At 36.8% G+C, this 21917-nt stretch overlaps 1 protein-coding gene across 1 annotated transcript in view; it reads left to right on the forward strand.

Annotated features, from left to right (window-relative positions):
- si:ch211-12m10.1 (teneurin-2) overlaps positions 1–21917 on the forward strand; it is a 117255-nt gene that overhangs the window by 10974 nt on the left and 84364 nt on the right. The window contains exon 3 of the mRNA XM_036587786.1: positions 16350–16575. Coding sequence (XP_036443679.1) covers positions 16350–16575 — 226 coding nt within the window. The remainder of the gene's footprint in view (positions 1–16349; positions 16576–21917) is intronic.

Genomic DNA, 21917 nt, shown 5'->3' on the forward strand with positions numbered 1-21917 from the left:
TGGCAGTACTGTGTGTTCTGTGAAGAAACATTTTATACTTTGCATTTAACTGTGCATTTTTAACATTGTATAATACATATCGACATGTCATAAAATATCCTGATATAATTTTCAGACCATATTGCTCACACCTAGTACAACTAGACCAGTATAGTGTTAGAGTTAAAACATCAGTGTGTACATGATATATATATATATATATATATATATATATAGCATCTCAGAGTGTTGCTGATTTACTTTAATGTTCATTAGGGTATAAAAGGTGAAAAACTAACCTTGAGAGCTTTAAGATGTGATTGCGGAACTCTCTGTGTGTAATCTGTGAGAGGCGTGAGAACTGGCTTTTGCTCTATGGGAGGAAGGTGGGAAAGGGAAGGGATTTAAAACGATCACACTTTTGCCACACTAAGACGTGCTGTGTGCTCTCCTAGCTTTGCCTGTTTCCCCTGCTGTTTCACTACACCTGCACCAATAATCCTCAACTTAAGCATTATACTACTTTTTAAAGCCTTTTTCGTTGTTTGCTGCTAATGTAATTAAAGTGTAAATACAGATATAACCATTCACCTACTTACTTATTCTTAAATCATTATAGTTTCAAGTGATTCCTGCCTACATATAGTCCTTCTGTTCATTAATTATATAATCATATACTCTGATTAGAAATTCTGTGTCTTTTCGAGTGTGTAATTCTGCACAGGGGGCTTATGAATGGTAAATAGACAATATGCTATCCAGTTCATTACTTCCTCACGGAACCATGCATGCTCGACATGATGTTCACCGTTAAAGCTTCAAAATTCCAAAATATTTACATCTGTTCCTGTTTTGGCTGCAACCTTTGATAAACTATTCATATTTATATCTTGTGGGCTACATATGGAGCTGTGTCAGAAGAGCTGTTTAAATCCTGAAATTATGACCAGCAAATGCAGACATTTCACACAAAAGTTTGCAGTTAACTGTTTATTATTTTCAACACTGTTGTTATTATGCTAGTCTCAACATATATAATGGAGTAATGACAGATCAAACAGAGCAATAGTACATACAAGTTTGATTTTTTTTAGTGCCAGAAATTTTTATTGAATTTCAGTATTAAATTGGTGAAAGCATAGTGATACTGTTTAAGCACATGGCCTTGTATTTTGAAGCTGAGTATGGCATAATTAAAAATAAAAACAAATTTAAATTTAAACTTAAAACAACAAAGATGATTAAATTAACTGCATCCCATTTCTGTAAGCATGATGACATAATTAGGCTATATGCTGTTGGCACTGCCCCAAGCACACACAGTACTACATTATCAGAAGTAAAAGAAGTAGAATATAACTGCAATTAAATGTAATGAAGACTCCAGCATTTCAGAATATTCTAATATATTACTCTAGAAAGTAAACATTTCAATATCAAAGTAATCCAGCACTTGTTTTCCTGTGTCATTCGTTAACAGCAATCTTAATATGTGCTTGCATTTCATTTGAAATAATTTTTCAAATGGAAAAGTTCCATGAAACTTGTGAAGCTTCTGTATGTACTTGAAAACTGTGTCAGTGAGATCTTCATTGAGTAGCACTGCGTATAGAATTGTGCCTTGCATGTGCTGTAAAACCTTCTGGGGCCAGTTTCTCAAAAACACCGTAATGCTAAGTACGTCGTAAAACTCCATCTTAAGATTATTTGTTAAAGTGCAAGCATTTCCCAAAACCCTTCGTACTTAACATACAGTATGTTATCATACTCATTACTTAATAAGCCAGTGAAGCTAGTCTCTAACCTTCACGATAGACAGGGGCTGAATTTCTCATGACCTTGCACCTTTCCAATGTCCAGCACTGTTTTCCAATGACATTTTTGTCATTCTCAATATTTTTTGCATTGTTAATATGTGTAGAATTGTATATAACCCATTCGATTTCTTGTTTTATTTCATATAAGCAGATATTGAAGTGTAACTGAGCATGTATGCATTTTTGCCCACACTTCACACAACAGACTTTGTGTGCAGTCTATAAAGGTGTAAAAGTATTGTTATCACTGTTTTAATTATAACACTGCAGAGCTTTTTATTCCAACTGTGTAGTTATTTTAGATGTAATATCTTCACAATTGTCACCCAAAGTGTGACACATTTTATTTCATTATTGATAGACCGACACTGACTTTTTTGAACAAATTGGATATCAGCCAGACATGGATATACATTTGATACTGTCACTTATCCCTGATTGTTTTTCACTCGAAGGGCGTTATTCCAAAATGTGATAAACATCAAAAACAATATATGTTTTTATTAACAGAGCAGGAAGCTCATTTATGTAACAGAATGAGCGCATTACAGGTAAACTTCTTTTAAGTTTAAGGAAACTATATTAGCAAGATTGAAACCTGCCATGGTTGTTTCTCTATGCTGCAATGTGGCAACTTTTCCCTGTACTGTATCAGCTTTATGAGCGAAAACTATTTCATACATTTGCGTTATTATCAATTTCAGGTACGCTAGAAAGTTATAGTTAAATCAAATTTGAATAATGTGATTGAATATGAAATGAATAATAAGGGTGCCTTATTTTAAAAATCCTCAGTTTAAATGTCAGTAAAAAGTTTTGAGGAGTAAACTCACACTTTCTTTGAATGTTTAGATTTTACAACTTTATTGCTGCACTGAAAAGTTTAGACTGCAATTATAATTACTGATTATTTTTGTTTGTGTTGCATTATCCAGAAACGTATTACTAACAAAGTTTATTATAATATATAATTTTTGTTTTTTATTCTATATAATTTTCATTTTTATTACTCTTTTGCACTAGTTACAGCCTTATGTTAGACATATATGCAGAGAGATATTTAACTAAACATTTTAAAAAAAGATCTGATGTCACATCGGTACTTAGTATCAGCCAATACCCAGAGTTCAGGTATTGAAATTGGTATCAGAAGAGATTAGACTGGGATCAGTGCATCTCTGTTTAAAACTTTCCACTCAATTCTAAGTTCAGCAACTTCAGACACTTCAAAATGCTTTTGCTAAACTAGCGCCAGCACTTTTCACATCTCCATGACAAAGTGACTTGTTAATCCCTAAGATTATCAGTATTGGGAAATCCAACCCTGATAATGTGGAAGCCTTTGATTTCAGAGAGCTCTGTTAAGAATTATGTGTCGTCTGTTGTAAATGAAAAGGAAACACATTACCTATTCACAGAGTGCAGCAGCCGTCTCACCTCGCCTTGTGTTAAGTGAAATCCATTTTCTTCAAAGGCCATAGCTAGGCAAAGTTTGCATTTACCATCCATATAGAATGTAGTTTAGTATGTAGTATTCAAATTGGGTTTCTGTTTAAATCTCACTCTTTACAAGTATCAGGAAATCAGTAAATACAATTTCTTTACTTTACATAAATCTGATTTTAGTAATAAGTAAATACCTTTTCCGCTGAAATGTCAGCGGTTAACAAGATAAGCTTTTTCAGATATCTGCAGTGGAGCAGAACGTTGTTTGAATTGCTTTGGAAGTTCCAAATTTTAGCATAACAATTGTGTTTTCTCTCCTGTGGCTTTGCATTCAGGCTGATTGCTTTACAGTACAGTGCAGCAGCATCAATCATACACAAACTAAGCGTGCCAGGAATAGACTACTCCCAGATTCAGACACTGTGGAATTCACTCACATTAGAATATCTAGAATGCAGTTATTTTTCTGTTCTGAGTGTACATGTGTGTTTAAAGCTACTGACTTCTGAATGTCAGTATTCAGTTGTATGCAAAAGTTTGCACTCCACCAGTCAAATTAGTTGTTTTGTTGCTTTTCTAAGTGAAAATAAGTGAACACATCCTCTGCAGAGAACACATCTGCACATTGCTGGATTTAGCACTTTGGAAATAAATAAATAAATAAAACATAAAATGTGGCCTGTGCAAAAGTTAAAGACTATAAAAATGGTTTTAATGAAAATTTCTTACAAACAAAGCTTTAAGAAAACCATGAAGATGTACTATTTACAGCACTTTCTACTGAATTGTTCTTTTGTTGTGCTTGTATTATGTATTAGCCCTGGGTATGTGCTGTAATACTGTTGTGCACCAAAATGATAAACTATAATTATCATCATCTCATACTTTATTTTGAATATTTGAGTTCTGTTAATGTAACAAAATCTAGAACTCAGTTCATCTTTGAGCTTCAGTGTTAGAAGCAACGCAGATTAACACTTCTCACCACTTAAACAGTAATTGCTTTAATTTTTCAAAATTTCTGCATAATTCAGTTGTTGAGATGTAAAGAAAATTCAGAGCGGTTCGATGTGAAATGGTTCATTGTAGAGTCTTTTACCCACTCTGACAATGTCTACAACACAGATGTAGCCATTTTATTTACTGTCCAAAGCCACCAGAGAACCTGCACATCTTCTGAGTTTTTATAAGTAATGTTGGTGACGGTAAATAAGTGGTAAATCTGAAAAGATATGTTTTTGTTGGGGGACTATTTTGCCCCACAATGCGCTGCTTGTACCTTTCCACTTTGAATGGATTTTTAAAAATATGTGTTAAGCCAAAATCTGATCTCAAAACTATGTAAAACAATGACATCAGGCAATGGCATATTTAAAGTCATGCTGCTTTTATAAATGTTCATAGCTATTTCATGTAATAACTTTCTGTCAGGGAGCTTTTACGGCTTTCTAAAATCTTTAAACAGATGTCTGGTTACTCTCACCACAACTGTGAACAATTCTGACTCAGTAAGTTTCTCTAAAATGAAGCATTTTACATCAAATCACTCTCAGTGAGTATTCACATCTTTACCAATTAACTTCAGAAACGTTGAAAAAAATTGTGAAATTCTCCTTTAAGTTTCCTTTTTACCCAGTCAAAGGTAGCATTTCTGCTAATTATTCCAATATTCTTACTTGTAGTAATGCTAGAGAATAGTTTTCAGAAATGTTGTATAAGATTGTTTAACACAGATCTGTTTTTTTATATGTATTTTTTCATTTTTAATACTGATGAATATTACTTGCAAATTATAGTAGCAGAAGATGTAAAAGTGTTAGCTAGTTAATCTGATTTTTGAAGTTATGGTTTTTAAAAGGTCTGTTTGTGCTTTACACACATTTATAAAAAATACTTCTGTGAATAATGTGCCATTTTTAGCAGCCAGAAATATTTGTACAAGTTTTCTTAAGGTGACATTCAAATATGTCAGGGAAACATAATTAGACAGAGAGAATTCAGTGATTATTTAGCTCACACGGCATGACCTTCATTAGTGCCGCTGAGATTTTCAAAACAAAAATCGCCTCTTCTTATCTCTTAGTACAACGCAACAGGACGAGAGATATGTTCAAGTATTCATATTTCCGGCAGATCTTGCCCCCTTTTCTTGACCCTATTTATTCATAGTTTATGCGGCATAGCCTTATTTGATGAGTAACTGTTTACCATAATATTTCATATAAAACCCTTATATTATAAATCTTTTCAGAGAATACTCAGAAGTTTTTTTTTCAAGCTTCTCATGCCAGCAGACAGTTAATTAAGCAGAGGCTGCTTCTCATTCTCTGGGGTAGATTTAAAATATGAAAGAAAGCCCTGATTTATGGGAACCTTTGATATTTAGATTAATCACAGTTTTCATGATCGTCCAAACCTTGATACATGTGCGGTACCTTAGTGATTTTAGAAATTGTAACAATAGCCAAGCTATTAAATCACCATGGCTTTAAAATATGCCATTCCTGATAGTTAGAGATAATAATATTTTATTACAGTAGGGACTAGACTGAGAGTATCACTAAGCATATGTCAAGGATGAGGATATGCAGATGATCATTCCTAACTTACCTTTAATCCTCTAAAAATTGTATATTTCATATTATTCTATGTAAACTCAGTACTGAATGAGTCCTTAGTGCTTATGCCTAATTAATGTAATCACGTGAATTTTGTTTCTTCAGTGCATTTTATCTTTTAAAGAGATCACGTGTTGCTCAGTATGGTGGTCCTGCAGACTGCAAGACAGGAATGCTCTCGTTCAGTTCAGACTGAGCAATATATTGTTTTTTAATCTGGCCTTTGCAGTACTGTTGTCACAGAAAGCTGTGATATGGCTAACCAATCACAATGTTTCTTTTTTTGTGATCAACCTTTTATTGCATTTCACAAAAGGGATGGGGAAGGTAGAGGTGTACGGAAAGGCATAATCCAATTGGAAACTAGAGTTCTTGAGTAGTCATATAAATTCTCCCAGTTACTAGTTGTTCATTGCTTTGCTTTAAGCTTAGCTGTAATATATTCAGTTTGAACTATATTTTGAAAACTAGATATGTAGAATTTCAGTGTTGAAAATTGTGGGGCAGTTCACCAATCACAATGTTATTTGATCATTCAAGAATTAACGGGTTGGGTTTCTGTGGGTGCTTTAATGAGGTAAGCTATACAGATAATACAACAGAAGTAAATTACAGTATTGTGCAAAAGTCAGAGTCAGTATTGTATAAAAGTCTGTCCCTTCATTTAGTTAATTTCCAGTCAAAACAGCCATTAAGTACAAGTTACTCCTTTTTCAGTGTCTGAAAAAAGCAGGATAGTCTTTTTTCCATTTAGAAAATCTACCTTTTGTCAGTAACAGCTTCTTGACAGCTACACATCCTTTAGGATATTTTCAGATCTGAAGCAACAGTGAAGCTTAATTTCCTCTCAAAAATAAAAGCTTTAAGTTTTGGTGGTCTACCAGATCTTGCATGCTTGTAAGAGGCCCTCTGTATCTCTTTCTTAACTCCAATTTTGGAAGCTGCGGTATTTACATTTGTTTACCTTGTACTTTCCCCTTCCTTATGAAAGTGGATTATCTTATATCGAATCTCCTCAGAAATATCTCCTGCAAATGAATAACTTGTATATAATGGCCATTTTGACTGGAAATTAAATGAACGAGGGGTGGACTTTTGCACAGAACTCTTTTTAGTTAAAATAATTCTTAAATTAAGTCACATTATTGATTCTCCCACTGTTTCTTAATCCTGCTCCTGGCGACACACAGCACTGCCTGGATTCAGGCATTCCAAGTGAGGAAAATTCAGTTTTCTGTGATATGGGCCCTTTAATCCTGCTCCTGGCATCCCACAGCACTACACAGTTTCAACTATTCCCTGGCCAAACAAACCTGATCCAGCTCAGAAGGGCTCCATAATCAGTTGATGTGCTGGATCAGGTGTGTTGATCCAGAGAATAGTTCAAACTATGCAGTGTTGTGGGATGCCAGGATCAGGATCAATACTGAATTTTCCTCACTTTTTTCACATAAAAGTATTTGATGTAGTGTATAAACACTGTTAAAGTTTCAAAACGTGCCATCCACTCCCCAAGTCTATACATGGAAAATAAGCTGCCCGCTTTGAATTCATTGTTTCTATGATGTCATAAAACCATATTTCTGTACATCCACATATTTAGCCTACAGCAGTTTAGTCCCAGCCATTCACTCTGAAGTGATAATGAGCATTTCAACCCAACTCAGTCACAACAGAAGTCGTTTACATACATCAGTCTTAAACATGCAGTAACAAAAGCATCCTGTTTAGGAGAATGGTCAAATGGAAATGAATTATTGTTCTTTTTTGTCCAACCAATGGACCTGTTGTATTATTGAGTGTCTTAAAGGGCTCATGTCCTACATTTCTCTTGTATTTTTCCCCTGAGATCCACTTATGACATTTGTATAGGTTTATTTACAGAAAACCATCCTCACTCATTTTTACTGGCCTCTCTTTGTCCCTTAGAATTAAACAGGCTGTGTTTGTCGCTTTGTCATTATTTGCAGATGACCCCTGTTCTGATTGGCTGTATTGTGCTTCATTCAAAGAAACAGTCGAGGCTGAAACACTCATTATTATTTCAGCGTCAGTAGGCTAAACTGCTGTAGATTCAATAAGTACATATATGTAAATGTGTTGGTTTTCATGACATCGCAAAAATAAAGAATTCAAATCGGGCTGTTTTTGCAGCTGACTTTCCACATATGAACTGTGTAGACCAGGGAGTGAATGGTATGTTTTGAAAATTTAACAATGTTTACATGCTACATCCTTTACTTCAAAAACATGAGAAACGTTTCATCTTCAATGATATGGACCCTTTAATAAAACCCCCTCAACTCTGCAGCTTATCTTTATTTCAGTGTCCAGCTCAGATTAGAAGTGAATGGAGAAGGTCTGAGGTGTGTCAGGATTGGTATGATAGGCATGATGTTGAATATATAGAAATGGCTTGCAGGCATGTGTGTTGAGGGAGCAGAGTGCAGCTGTAAGCCTGCATTCTCCGTATCGTCCTGCGTTAACTGTAAGTGACTGTGACCTGGTCTATCTAGTCTGCAGACCTGCGTGCTGGTGTAATTGGTATGCATTGATGTTCTCCTGTGTGTCTGCCTTTCCTGCAGTATTAGTGAGAGCGGTGTGATGGCCCCTACTCCAGTCACATGTCATCTACACCGGGGTGATTTAGGCAGCTAGCTGCGAACACTTGTCCGTGGGCTGTGCCCCTTTTCCAACTGCTCTCTCTCGCTCTGCTTTTTAACGTTCTCTCTTCTTCTTCTTCTACTCTCTCTCTCTCTCTCTCTCTATCTCTTTCCTTATCTTTCTCCACTTCTCCACCACCTGTGTTCGGTTCTCCTGCACAGCACTTTGCTCCCAGCTCCTGGAAAGTGACGCTCTCTTAGCGTGCTAATACTACCGATGCATTATTCATATGTTGTTTCTTTTTCTCCCAGCTATTTCTGGTGTCTTTGCACTCTGATAAAAAAAGGAAAAAATCCTAACAAGGAAATCACCAGAGATTTGAATAGTATCTTGAATGTTTGATCGCTCGGTTTTCCTTTGAGCACTGCTAAAAAAAGCAGTCTCACTCGTGTCACCCAGACATATGAATAAATTATATTATAGACACAAATCATGATAGTGGCATAATGAATGTAATTCTGACACATTTGCTGCTGTGTTTAGGATGCATTCACAGGCTGCTTCTCAGGGTAGCGTAAGAGAAGTGTTATTACTCTCTAATTAGTCCAGATAAGTGTCCAAGGCCAAAAAATGACGTGAGCAGAATATTTCAAATATCTCTCCCTCTCTGTTTCTCTCTGCCTTGCTCTGTTTCTATATCACTCTCTTCTTCACCCTTTTTAATTAAATCCTTAAGAAAAAAAAAGATCAGTAGAGACAGCACTAAGCAGAGCTGTCCTAGGGCCATTGCAGATCCTCTGCTCTTTAGAGGCTGAGGGGGGGGGGGTCCACCCAAGCTCTTGCCGAGCCCGAAACTGATCTCACACGCTCTCTGCTCTGCCTGCAGACCCATGCAGCTCCCTTGGCAAATACCTGATTGACGTGTCAACACAGCGTAGTCTGCTGAAAGTCAACTTCAAATAAGGACCTAGTCCAATCATCAGCCCTGCCTTCATACTGAGTACTGATTTAAGATTTTAGTCCCTAATGCATTAAAACACTGCTTTTCCACTCCAGTCCTGGGAGTTTGCTCACAAAGGGCTTGGTGATCATATTATGGGTTGAATTAGGTGTGTTCAGACAGGAAAAGGTGTGCAATGCAGGCATCCCTCAGGACCGGGTCAGAGAAACCATGACTTAAAGGAGAATTCCACCAATTTTTCAAAATGTCCGCATAATTATTAAGATGTAAATCATTAAGGTGTAAATGAAGTTATTTAGTGGTGTGACATGAAATGCACCAATCTAGAGAAACTGACTGAGTCAGAATTGTTCACAGTGGTGGTGTCAGGCACCAGGCAACTTCCAAAGTGTTCCACTAAAAGTTACTTCATAGAAAGTTATTGTGAAGTGGTTATGAATATGCTACCTGATGCCTGAGACATTGTTTTACGATAGTTTTAAAATAAGATTTTGGCCTAAAATGCACTTTTTTAATGCATTCATGATGAGGTACATGCAGGTGATGTAATCCATAATAGTCCCTTAAGAAAACTTATTTTTTCGGATTTCTCACCATTTTACCATCATCATCAAGACACTTGTAGGTAAACTGGTTGTATTGAATAGCGAATAAATTGGCTGTACTTGCACTGTAGACATTATGACGTCTGGTTCTTTTTGGATTCATTGTAAGAAATCAGAGTAGATAAGTTTCTCTACAGTGCACCATTTCACATCAAACCTCTCTGAAAGACATTATTTACATGTCAACTATTAAATAATGGAGAAATTTTCCACTTCAAATATTTAGAATATCTTTGGCTTTTGTTATTCACATGGTGCGTAGGGCTGTACAATTTATAGATTAAAATTGATTACTCGATTGAAAAAAATAATACATAGATTACTGTTTATCTTTTCAATTAATTCTTCTACTGCTGTCTATTATGTTAAGAAACAGAGCCTGATGCAACACCCATTTATAGTTATTTTTTGTCATGTTTATATATATATATATATATATATATATATATATATATATATATATATATAATTTTTTTTTAATTAGGTCTCATTAAAGACTTCCTTGTTTACCTTTTTTCCATTAAAGCTTTTTGGAATATTGTTGTTTGTTATTGTCCAGTTAATTGTATTTTCATTGATTAATATTTTCATTGATCCTTTTTTTAAACCTCTGATTACTTGAATACTTGCCAAAATAATTATTTGGTTGCTAACGAAATCAGTGGTGACATCTCTAGTGTGGAAGAAAAGAGGTTTGGATGAACACGCCTGTTTGCGGGTGGGCACTAGGGCTGTTGAGCAGGCACTCATGTCTGCATGCAGTAAAATGCTGAAATATTGTTGGTTGTCATATCACTTGGCAAACTGGGGGGAAAGAAAAAGACAAAAAAATTGCCTGGTCGGTATGCAGAGAATTAGCGGATGGACAGATGAAAGAAAGACAGAGGGCGGCTGCCCACCAATCAAGCTACATTTCTTTTTCTCTTTCTCTCTCTCTCTCTCTCTCCTCTCTCTCTCAGTAAACAGTCTGAGTCAGTAGCGGAGCAGCTAGCTCCATTACCCCGGCTCTGTCTCCGGGCTCCTGCTGCCACATTTAGATTGTGTCTTTTATCATTCCAAATTGACATTTATGCTTTTACTCGTATTGTTTTTCCAAGGTTCCCACCGCTCATGTCGAGCAATTTATTTTAATCCCTGTCATGGCGGGGCCCTGTAGCCTAGCGGAGCTCAGCGACGGTAATTTCAGCATTGCCATGCACCAGCAACGGCGAGCCGCCCCGCGAAAGCTGTAGTGCTGCCTCTCTCCCCTCTCTCCCCTCCGTCCCGCCTCAGCCTCCCCACCAGTAATTGCTTTTAGCCTTTTCTCTCCCTCTTAGCTTTGCGGTTTCTCCCTCTCTCGCTCTGTCTCTTTCCTTTTTCTTTTTGCTTTTCTTCTCCTGACATGGATCTTTGACAGCTAAGGAGAGTGAGAAGAAAACACAAATTCAATTCCTAGATTATTACCAACAGCAGTTTTTTATGTCCAGTTGTCTGGAAGTAACAGAAGCTGGAGAGGCCTTTCCTTGTGATTATAATACATTTGAGGCAGGCTGTTTTTTTCTGTTATTACTGTACATGTTGGTTTGTTGTCTCTGGTTCAGCAGGATAGAGGAGCAAGATAGAAGTTTGTTTTTTTCCCCACAACGTTGTGCCTGCAATTTATTTATCAATTTACCTTTAATGTAAACGTGTCTTTGTTATCACAGTGATGAAAAGCGGCTGCTGGAGTCGGAAGTGACAGTCTGGGCGAATAGACCTTTTTCCATGCCAGTGTCGTGCCTCTCCCTCCTTGTGTTGCTTGCTGAGTATTTTGTCTGCTACTGCCGTTTGTTCACTGAATCAAAACTCAATTATTCATAAACACTGTTAAATGGTGGGGAACGGAAAGCTCGGGAGAAAGAAACACGGGTTTGTGAAAAGAGTGGGAGAGAAAGGGAGAGAGGCTGGTGGAGATAAATGAATGTTGGTGGCAGAAGACGGAATGGCTTCACAGCTGTTTCATGTTCCAATAAAATGGATATCATAAAGCCTGTGATGCAAGCGGAAATGTCAGAAAGCGGGCAGGCTTTGACTGCGGCACAGAGCCTTATTGGAGCTTTGCAAAGCCTCAGTGTCTTGAAAGAACTGAACCCGGATGCAAATTTAAGCTCTGTTTAAGTTTTCTGTGAGGACTGTTCTAAAAACTTTACTCATAATGCTCCTGGAGAGGAACTTAGTTATGTACAGTATATTGAATTCACTTTGGAAAAATAGGGCTCCGCTATTTTTGTCTTAGACATTTAGATTTGAATGAATAATTACTTGGCTTCCATTTCGGTTTTAGAGATGAATAGTTTTAAATGGGACAGTCAAAGGTGTATTTTTTAGAACAGGACAGGGAGAGTCTCATTTTTATTCTCTCAGATTATAGAATGCAAAATTGATATGTGAGATGTATTTGGTTATATATTTGTACTTGATTATGAAGGTTTTTTATTTTTTTAATATAGCTACATTCACGGAATGTGGTCTCTTTTGTTTAATGGTGGCTTTGATGGTGAATTCTCTGCTGTATGCCAGCTTCTGTAAGTAGTTCCAGAACTGAAAGCTATTTCAGGTCAAAGCAACATTCAAGATTCATTCAGTCTTCAGCTTCTCTCTGGACAGTAGCCAGGTCTTTTTTGACACCTTTTTGTCCTTGTTGAGAAAACAAATGGTATTTTCAAAAGTGGGCTTGATTTTTGCTGTTTTAATGCTTCATTGCAGACTACAATTTGAATAGCAGCGCTTTACTGGAAGTAGCAGTCCAGCATTTCTCTTGAGCCAGCCTGTTCTTGGGTTGTCATTTTGTGGACGATCCACATGAATAACGTTCCTAAGCCCATTTGGCTGCAGTGTTAGTTGTATTGGTTGTCTTATTATCTTTTTTCACTGAATGCTTAAATTTGACATTGTCCAAAAATGAAAATAATTCGGTATTAACTCATATAAATACGTGTACTGTTTCTGAAATGGTAAATTTAGTTTAGCTGAAGCAATTTTTTGTGGTCTGTCTAATAGCACAGATTGAAGGCTGAATGTATTCACTTTGCTCTTTAAGGTCACCCTACCTTGTGCATCTATTCTTTTGTGCTTGGCTAAGTCAGTCTGTCCACTGCCCAAATGGAGTTAGAGTGAGTGGCTCCTGGTCGGACAAGCGATTACTCCTACTCTCCCCTGTACGGTTGACCTCGTTTGCTGCTCTTTCCTCTTTTCCCACCTTCACCCCCAACCCGTCAACCGCCTCCTCACCTAGCAGGAAATATACATTACATTAAGGGCTTCTTTGTGTCTGAGCTTGGCATGACGTGGCACACTAATAACAGTAGTCCCCTGTAATCTCTGCATTACTGTACTGACTTTGGCCCCCCTCCCATGCAGAGCGCTGCGAGCTCTGCAGCGCGTTATGTAAAAGCGCAGGAGTGGCCCTATTGTCTCCTTCTGCCTTGTTCGTTTCACACTGAGGCTCCTGGCGCGTTCTTCTCCTGACTGAAAGGAAAGAGAGTCCCACTTTCTCTCTTTTTGTGCGCCTTGGTGTTTCTATTGAAGGCCGCTGGCACACAAGGCTATTCAGAGGTCCCTTCAGTGGCTGTCGCTTCGATTTCGGGCTCCGACGGCAAGTCTGAGGGCGAAAAACAAAAGAGGACGCTTCGGATCTGGGCCCAGCTAAGGATATCACAGCACATTAAAACTGCAAGTCCTACAATGCTCACACAATACTTTTGTGCTAGAAGGAGGGGGTTTCGAAACTGCCCCGGGTCAGCTTTGATGGACATGTTGCTGGCCTATAATCCAGTGTTCTCGCCTCATTGTTAGGAGTCTGAGTTCCTCCAGAGTTCCTCTCTCATCCTCGGAGCGGAGAGAGAGCAGAGGGCTTTGTGGCTTCGCTGTGTTTGTTGCGAGGCTGTTTTTGGCCTGCTCTGGCACACCGTGCAAGGGGAGATTACACGGCCCAGGCCCTCAGACCGTAGCCGATCTCCTCTCGGCCCCAATCCCCCTTTCATCTCTCCACCGCTTTTTCTTTTCACAGGATGGGAGAGGGCTTTGAATCCCTCGCTTATGCCCTCTTCACAAGGCCCACGGACCTGTGTTGGGAAAATGGCCTTGGATGAATTTAAATTTGTTTGACTCTGCCCAAACATTGGAGGAAAAGGCGGTTTATGCATGGACTGATTGTAGAACGTGTGAACCGTGCCAGTGTTATCATTTATTGTGTTTTCTTTGAGATGCTGGACGTTCTGTTGAAGCAAACGAAGACAGGTGGAACAAAAGTTAAGAATACATTTCGGGCTTTGTCGTAGTCACTGTGGATAATTGAACTTTAGTAGTAAACCACATGGATTATAGAGGTGTCAAGTAAGCCTCCAAGCATTGTTAAATAGAGTATTTTTATAGGTATTGTTGGGGTGGAAAAATTTCTTTTCTTCTGTGGCATGTATAGAATTGAATGTATGTATGTTTAGATTACTTCTTTGCAATCTCATTGTCTGAGTAGAATCTTATTATGTGCTGAGAATGCCTGTTTGGAATTTCATTGTCTGTTTGTTTAACAGGGCTTTCAGTGCAATCTAGAGAAATATACAGACATAGAAGACATAAACATCATTTACATGTTACAAAACCTGAACCTGTTTCTCAGTTAATTTATCTGTGTATTTCAATACCTGAATAACTTACATAAATATTATATATATATATATATATATATATATATATATATATATATATTACATTGTATGAAACCGAATGCTTAGAATGGTAAGATGAATAAAACAGCTCATATAGTTGTATTTATACATCTGCTTGTTTATTTTAGAATTTTCCTTAATGTGAATTGATATTTAATATACTAGAAACAATGTGTAAAATAAATCTATATTTTATCAATACTTTCTTTATAAAAGTGAATACCAGTGACAAAATATTTTCTAAACATTAGGCACCACATCAAATTTTTACACACACACACCAAAACATACACACACCTTATATATATGTATATATATCTATATATATATCTATATATATCTATATCTATATCTATATATATATATATATATACCTCTTTGGGATGACACACTTCAAACTATTTTTTGAATATACCTAGAATTTTTTAGAAATATTTAGAATGTAGCTCTAAATATTTATATGTAGTATTGTTTAAAAAACACAGTGCACTGTTATTTAAAATGATTTTGAAAATTTATTGTACAAAATCTACTATAAATCCTGCATTTAGCAACATAATAAGATATCTTTCTGTCCAAAACAGGCCTAGGAAGTGACATGTAAAATTTAAAGAATGCAGGTTTTCTAGAGATTTTTGGTGTAAAAAAAAAAAAGCAGATTTTGAGAAAAAGGTTTCCAAGAATCTACCTCAAAACTGCAGTAGCCAGTGAGCTCTCCGAAAACCTGCACCAAATATTGTGGAATGTTTTCATTATTATAAAGGAAATGTACATCTAGTGTGATGCTAGTCAGAGAAAAGCTCAGCAACACAGACAAAAAGCTTTTGAGTGATTTATGGCATGATGATGTTATTATGCCATGCTAGACAAGTTATGCTAAATCAAAGCTGACTAAAATGGAGTGAGTAGAGTCAAAGTGAGAATCAAAACATTCTGAGATAAGCATATTTTGACATTTTAATTACAGTGGAAGAGAAGACTTTATAGGAATGATTTACTCAAAATTTATCTGAAAAATAATTAACGGGACCAAAATGAATAATTTCTGCTTGGTGTCCATCTTAAAGGATGTAGACTTTGACTTTTTAACATTTTTACATTAAATTTTTTTTTAATTTTATTTCCTTATTTATTTATTTTCCAATGTTTTTTTTAACATTTCATATCTTTCTCTGTTCTGCTCTTCATAGGACACATTTTTTATTTGTCTTGCATGAATGGTGGATCAGAGGTTGAATATACTGGATTTAGGAAACACAAGACACCTTTTTATTCCTTCTTTCAATTATTTCTTCTTTCAACGATACCCAAGGTTTTTCTCTTTTATTTGCGCAGATCTCATTTCACAGCGATCAGCCTCCTCTTCATTCCTAAACTTCTGACATTTCACATGTCCTGTTTTTCCATTGCACCATTCACACTGTATCAAAAACCTAAAAGGAAAGCCAAAGAAATTACGTTCACACAGTTCATCAAGCTGTTGTGAAAGCAGCACAGTATTAGGTGCTGAACTTGTGCTTCCAAAAGCTCTGCACAAACAGCCGCATGTTTTGTGCACGTAGAGGTGCTGTAATTGAGGCCTTTCTTTTCCTTACTCTCTTAACTCTGTCTCGTGCTCTCTCCCTTTCTCTCAGGTCCATCCAGCCATCACAGTCAGTTGGCTCCACGACCCCCTCTTCCCCCTCCGCACAACCACCACCAGTCTTCGGCTAATTCGCTGAACCGCAGCACCCATGCCAGCCGCCGGAACCCCCAGAGCCACACACCCACCTCAGCCCCTGCCGACGGCCCCTCCACCCCAGAGTCCGTGCAGCTCCAGGACAGCTGGGCTCTCAACAGCAGCGTGCCACTCGAGACCCGGTCAGTTCAGGTCACACATCCTCACTGCTGGGAGCCAAAAACTATTGTTAATGTGTTGGCTAACAAACACCACATAATGACTCATGTCTTTAAGTACATTGCCAGACTGTCACTGTGAATGACAATTTGTTCTTAATTTGTTTTTAATTGACCAACCCGGCTAGATTGAAAATGATTTGAAAAAAAAAAAAATACTGTGTTCCCTTGATACATCACTCAGTACAGACAATATGAGAACATAACAGTTTTTTTTTTGTTTTGTTTTGTTTTTAATCAACATCAGCTGCAAATCATTAGTCCAGAAATCAACAGTTAAAAACTGTCTGGAATAAATTCACATATGAGTCTTCATTTAACTGTTCTAGGACTAAGCCTTTTATTCACTTCATTGAAACTTAATTCCTGCATTTTATATTTGGTTTGTTTTGCATGGTAGCATTTGTTATCACAGGCCATGGACAGATAATATTTGGACAGGTAATATTCTAAAAATATTGAAATTTTAGAGGCAAGTTGGATGCTACATATGTAATTGCCACAGAGTACAAAGTCTGTATACTCATCATCATGGGTTTGATTTTTGCGCATTACCCTTCTATAATAAGCCATCTCAGAAGACAAGTAACACTGGAAAATATGACATTTTTAATTACATTAAAAAAACAGGAAAGGGAAGCAACAGCTGATCAAGGGAAAAATATTAAATGGTTGGTGGTTTTGAAATATAAGGTAGATGCCCCTAATAATACCTTATAAGAACACCTGCAATTTTATTGTATTGTTTGTTTAAATATCAGATATGGAAAAATCATGGAAAAGTCACCATGAAAACATTGCTATAAAAGGTCATCCTCAGAATTCTGGGTGACAAAAGGTCAATATTAATAATAATAGCAAAATATAGAGATTAATGAAAAACATAGATACCTGTAAGACAGTGTTGCTTAAGATTTAAATGTGTATAGATGAAGCTATCATACACATCAGAACATTCAAGTTTTTATTAAATATTTTTATTAAATATATATTTTTTTTATCATAAACAAACTTATTATTTCTGTATTTTTTATTGTTAGTAGTTTGGGCTTAAATGATATACTGTAATGGATAAACCTTACAGACAATGCTAAATCTGCTTCTAGAAAAAAATAAAAATGTTCATTGCGATTGTGTAATGTTTTCCTTCTAATATAGTCAATCAGTGAGATTTCTGAGTGTATTCATTATTTTATGTTAAATTACAGAAAGTGTTTACAGCCCTTCTTAACATTGCAGGCCTTAATAAGCTCACTCACCCATTTCTGTTGTTTTTGTCACTGGAGTTTGAATGGAAGCCTAATGTCTTCCTAGAATCACCTTTTTAAATTTGGAAGTGCACTCAAATGGAAGATTTTTTTTTCATTCTGCATCTCCTTTGCTCTTCAGTCGTGAGTGCACAACAAATGCACATCAATACGTGCAGTACAGTGATTGAAGTTTTATGAAGAATTCAAACTTAAATAAAAGAATGAGTGAGCTTAAAAGATAAATAACTCAAGGAGGCTTAAAAGCTGTCAGGGGCTCATTTAAGCCCAGTTCAGAGTTTGCATTTTTCTGTGCTTTATTTCATTTTTTTAAGATAAATTATATTCAACTTTCATTATTATCTTTATCTTAAAAGAGAAATAAATATTTTATTTCATAATAAGATATATCACTAAAAACTCAAATTTCAGAAGTTATTAGGGGCTTTTCCCCTTTCATATTTTTTAAAGCATGATACTTAAAATTTTTTCTTCAAATATTTTCTTAGCTTTAAAGTTGATATGTAGAAAAAAATTGTTTTGTGCATATTCATAGCAGAAAGATAATTTTATGTATGAAATATTCAAAATAATGAACAAAAGTTAAATTTTTCCTTAATTTCCTTTGGTCTATATATTCTCTGAGCTTGCTTCACATCAGAACAAAGTTTGTGACATTTTTTCCTTATCATTCCAAATTTAGTTGTTGGACATGAATGGGTTAATATAATACAGAGTTTCTTGAGGTATTTAGCTGTTTTGATCAAGTTGACCTTTTTTTTAAGGGTCTGGTAATGAAATGCTCTCTAGATTCACAAAATGATGGTACTTTTTGCTGAATATGAGTGTAGGTATAGGTATAAGTCAACATGTTAACAGTGCTTAGTTATTTCCAGTGCCTACATGATTTTAGACATATTGCTTTTATATCTAATGCAAAATGCATGTAGAGAGTAGTCAAACGTATTTTCGGTGGACCTCCTTGCTGTTTGCGTTCAGGGGTAGCAGAGGCTGTGACCACGCTACCTTCACTCTGTGTATTGTAGGTCGGAAACACACAATAATAAAAGGGCATTGGTAGAATTTTGGTCTTATACTTCAGTTTGTGTTCAAATCATAGACACGTGTTCTTCTTAAAGTACAGGTTAATAATAGATTTGGATCAAAGATTTTCTCATAAATTACACACAAAGTGTCGAATAGCATTCGTTTTAATGAAGGTGCTCTGTAAAAATTTGTCTGAACAACAGTTCTGTTTTCAGTTCACACAAATGAAGTTTACCTCTTGAAACATGTTGATGGTATAGCTTCAGTGGATACTCTGAGGAGAATGAGTGATTTTTAAACCTCTCCTTGAGGAAGGCCTGCATTTGCAGCTACCATCGAATACTTGGTTTGGCTAATCTGTCCTTCACTAAATTAAATCAGGTGTGCTGCTGATGGAATTGAACAAACTCTGGATGTGCAGCAAGTAAACAGGAACCAAATCTGTGTTCTTCTAACTGTGTCCTTCAAACCAAGATATGAATAACGTTTTAAAAACAGATAAATAGCTTTAAAAAAATAGCTTTAAAAATTTTCTTGGTTGCTGAAATCTTCAGCTTATGTAATTGAATGATCAGTTGAGACTAATGAGATATAAGTATTTAAGAACTTATATTAATAGCAGAGTTCTCAGAAAATGTGTATATTCAAAAGGCAGCACACGTTATTTCTTTTGAAGAAATGTACAAGCTTTGATGTTAGCAGTGGTATCCTGGAGCCTACAAAAGCTTGGTAGAGAACGTGCTAGGTTTTAAAATGACTTCCTGGTGTGGCAACCTAGGAGCAAAGTGCAGATTGAAGCTTTCTAGGATTGTGAGTATAGCAGATGAGATTTGAAGCAGAGCCAATTGAGTCAGTTGTATAAGAAGATCCCCTTTATTTCTAATGCTATGAACGTGCTGAATTCTAGAAGACCTCTAAGGACGTGTCATCATTTGGTAGGTGGTGTCATGCCCAAATAAGGAACTCTAGTCTGAAATGAATACCACTTAGGCCACACAAACCAGTAAGATGAAGTAACAGGGTGGTAGTTAAGTTGCTTTGACAGTAGTAGCCTACAGTTTGAGTAGCGGGTGTTGTCATGTAATAGGCAAAGTTTAGCGTAGCCTTAATTTCAAGTAATATCATAAGGAAAAAAAACAAAGGCATGTATTTTTTTTACATGTGAGATACTTTTAAAATACACATTTTCTTTCCAAGATGCATTCCAAACACTGAAGTGCATTAAGCCATTTTCATTTTAACACACACTTTACAAATATTTCATGTTAAAATCACTGAAATGTTTTACTTGGAATGGTGCTGCTTCTTTTAACACAAATATTTTTCACATATTACATATTTTTACTGTGATGCCAGAGAAGATTTTACACAAATCAACAATGAAATTGATCAAATCGAATTAAATCATATCTAACCACACAGTACAGTGCGAGTGCCCCCAGCCCATGCCACACACAGACGCACACCCAGGGTTACCCTGTAAACACACACATTCTCGCCATGGAGTCCATCATTGTCTCTCTCTACTGCACACACACGCACACACACGCACACGCACACACACACACACACACACACACACACACACACACACACACATACCTACCAGCAACACACAGGCATTCAGCCAACAATCTGTCACCCGTGGACACAGTCAGCATGTTATCACACGCACACACACACACCTTTACACATGATACAAACAGAGCTCTATCACTCTCTCTCTTCTGGCAAGTTTTCTACTTTTTTTGTTTGCTGGGCTGCTCCTCCTCTCCTGCAGGGCTGGAGGTCGCTCCCCTCTGCTCCTCCATCACACCCTCTACATGCCACATGCACTATTCATGAGCCTTTCTGTCTCTCTCTCTCTCTCTGTCTCTCTCTCTCTCTCTCTCTGTCTGTCTCTTTCCCTCTCTCTTTTTCTCTGATGTTTTATTCAGTATGTGCTCTGATACAGGACACAGCCCAGTCCCTCTACTCCACCCTGCACACACACAGCTGTGTATCTGCAACCCTGTCGACACAAACCTTCTCACCGTGGGATCCATCACTGTACACACACATGCACGCGCACTCCACACTCACCACAGAATCCATCACTATCACTCACCACCCGGCCCCACACTCCCTCGCTCTCTCACTTTTCTTCTCCCTGTGTAAAATATTTTGACACTCGCTCTCAGATGGAGGAGGAGTCTGAAAAATAGGTCATGCTATGGCAGGCATGCAAAATAGGGCTGAAACACTGAAACGCTGCGGCCTACGAGGAGGGCTTCGCTCTTTCCGTTCTTTTTTTTTTTTCCTTTCTTTCTTTCTTTTTTTTTGTCTTTAAGAGTGTTGGCAAAGATTTGGGGACCGGGCCATATGGTGACAAATTGGAACCAAAAAATATGAAATGTGCAGCTGTCATAAGAGATGGAGCATCTCACTCACTCAAGTTTGGAAGGGCAGAGGAGGACCATGTGGATAAGAGCGTGTGCTCAGGGACGAAAGACGTTTATTATTATTATAATTATTATTATTATTATTGCTACTACTACTATTATGTCTTATGATAGCGGAGTTTTCTGCAAGTTTTTGAGTAGTACTTTGAACAGTTCCACCCTTGTAGTGCAGGTTACAGTACTGGGCAAAAGTCAGAGACCACTCTTTCATTTTTTAAAAAGTTATTCATTTTTCACTGTCAGAAAAAAGCAGAAAACATATTTGACTAAAAAAAAAACACAGAAGCCCCAACAACTAAATATAATTATCAAATCTATATTTAATTTTTTCTAACTATTATCAGCTAAACAGAACTTAAAGCTTTTGTCTTTTAGAGAGAGGAGAAAATCAAGCTCCACTTTTGCTTCAGATCTGAAAGAATCCACAGGTGTTTCTGTCCATCCTTCCAGTGTGAGAAGATAGCACTGCGGGTCTGAAAGCATGCAGAAAATGCTATCACCTTCCAAGACATAGAAAAAAAAAAGTTTCCAAAAAAATTAAATCTGGGAATTCCATGCAGCTATTTGCATA

The sequence above is a fragment of the Colossoma macropomum genome, unplaced genomic scaffold, assembly GCF_904425465.1.
Source record: "Colossoma macropomum unplaced genomic scaffold, Colossoma_macropomum, whole genome shotgun sequence".
Lineage (NCBI taxonomy): Eukaryota > Metazoa > Chordata > Actinopteri > Characiformes > Serrasalmidae > Colossoma > Colossoma macropomum.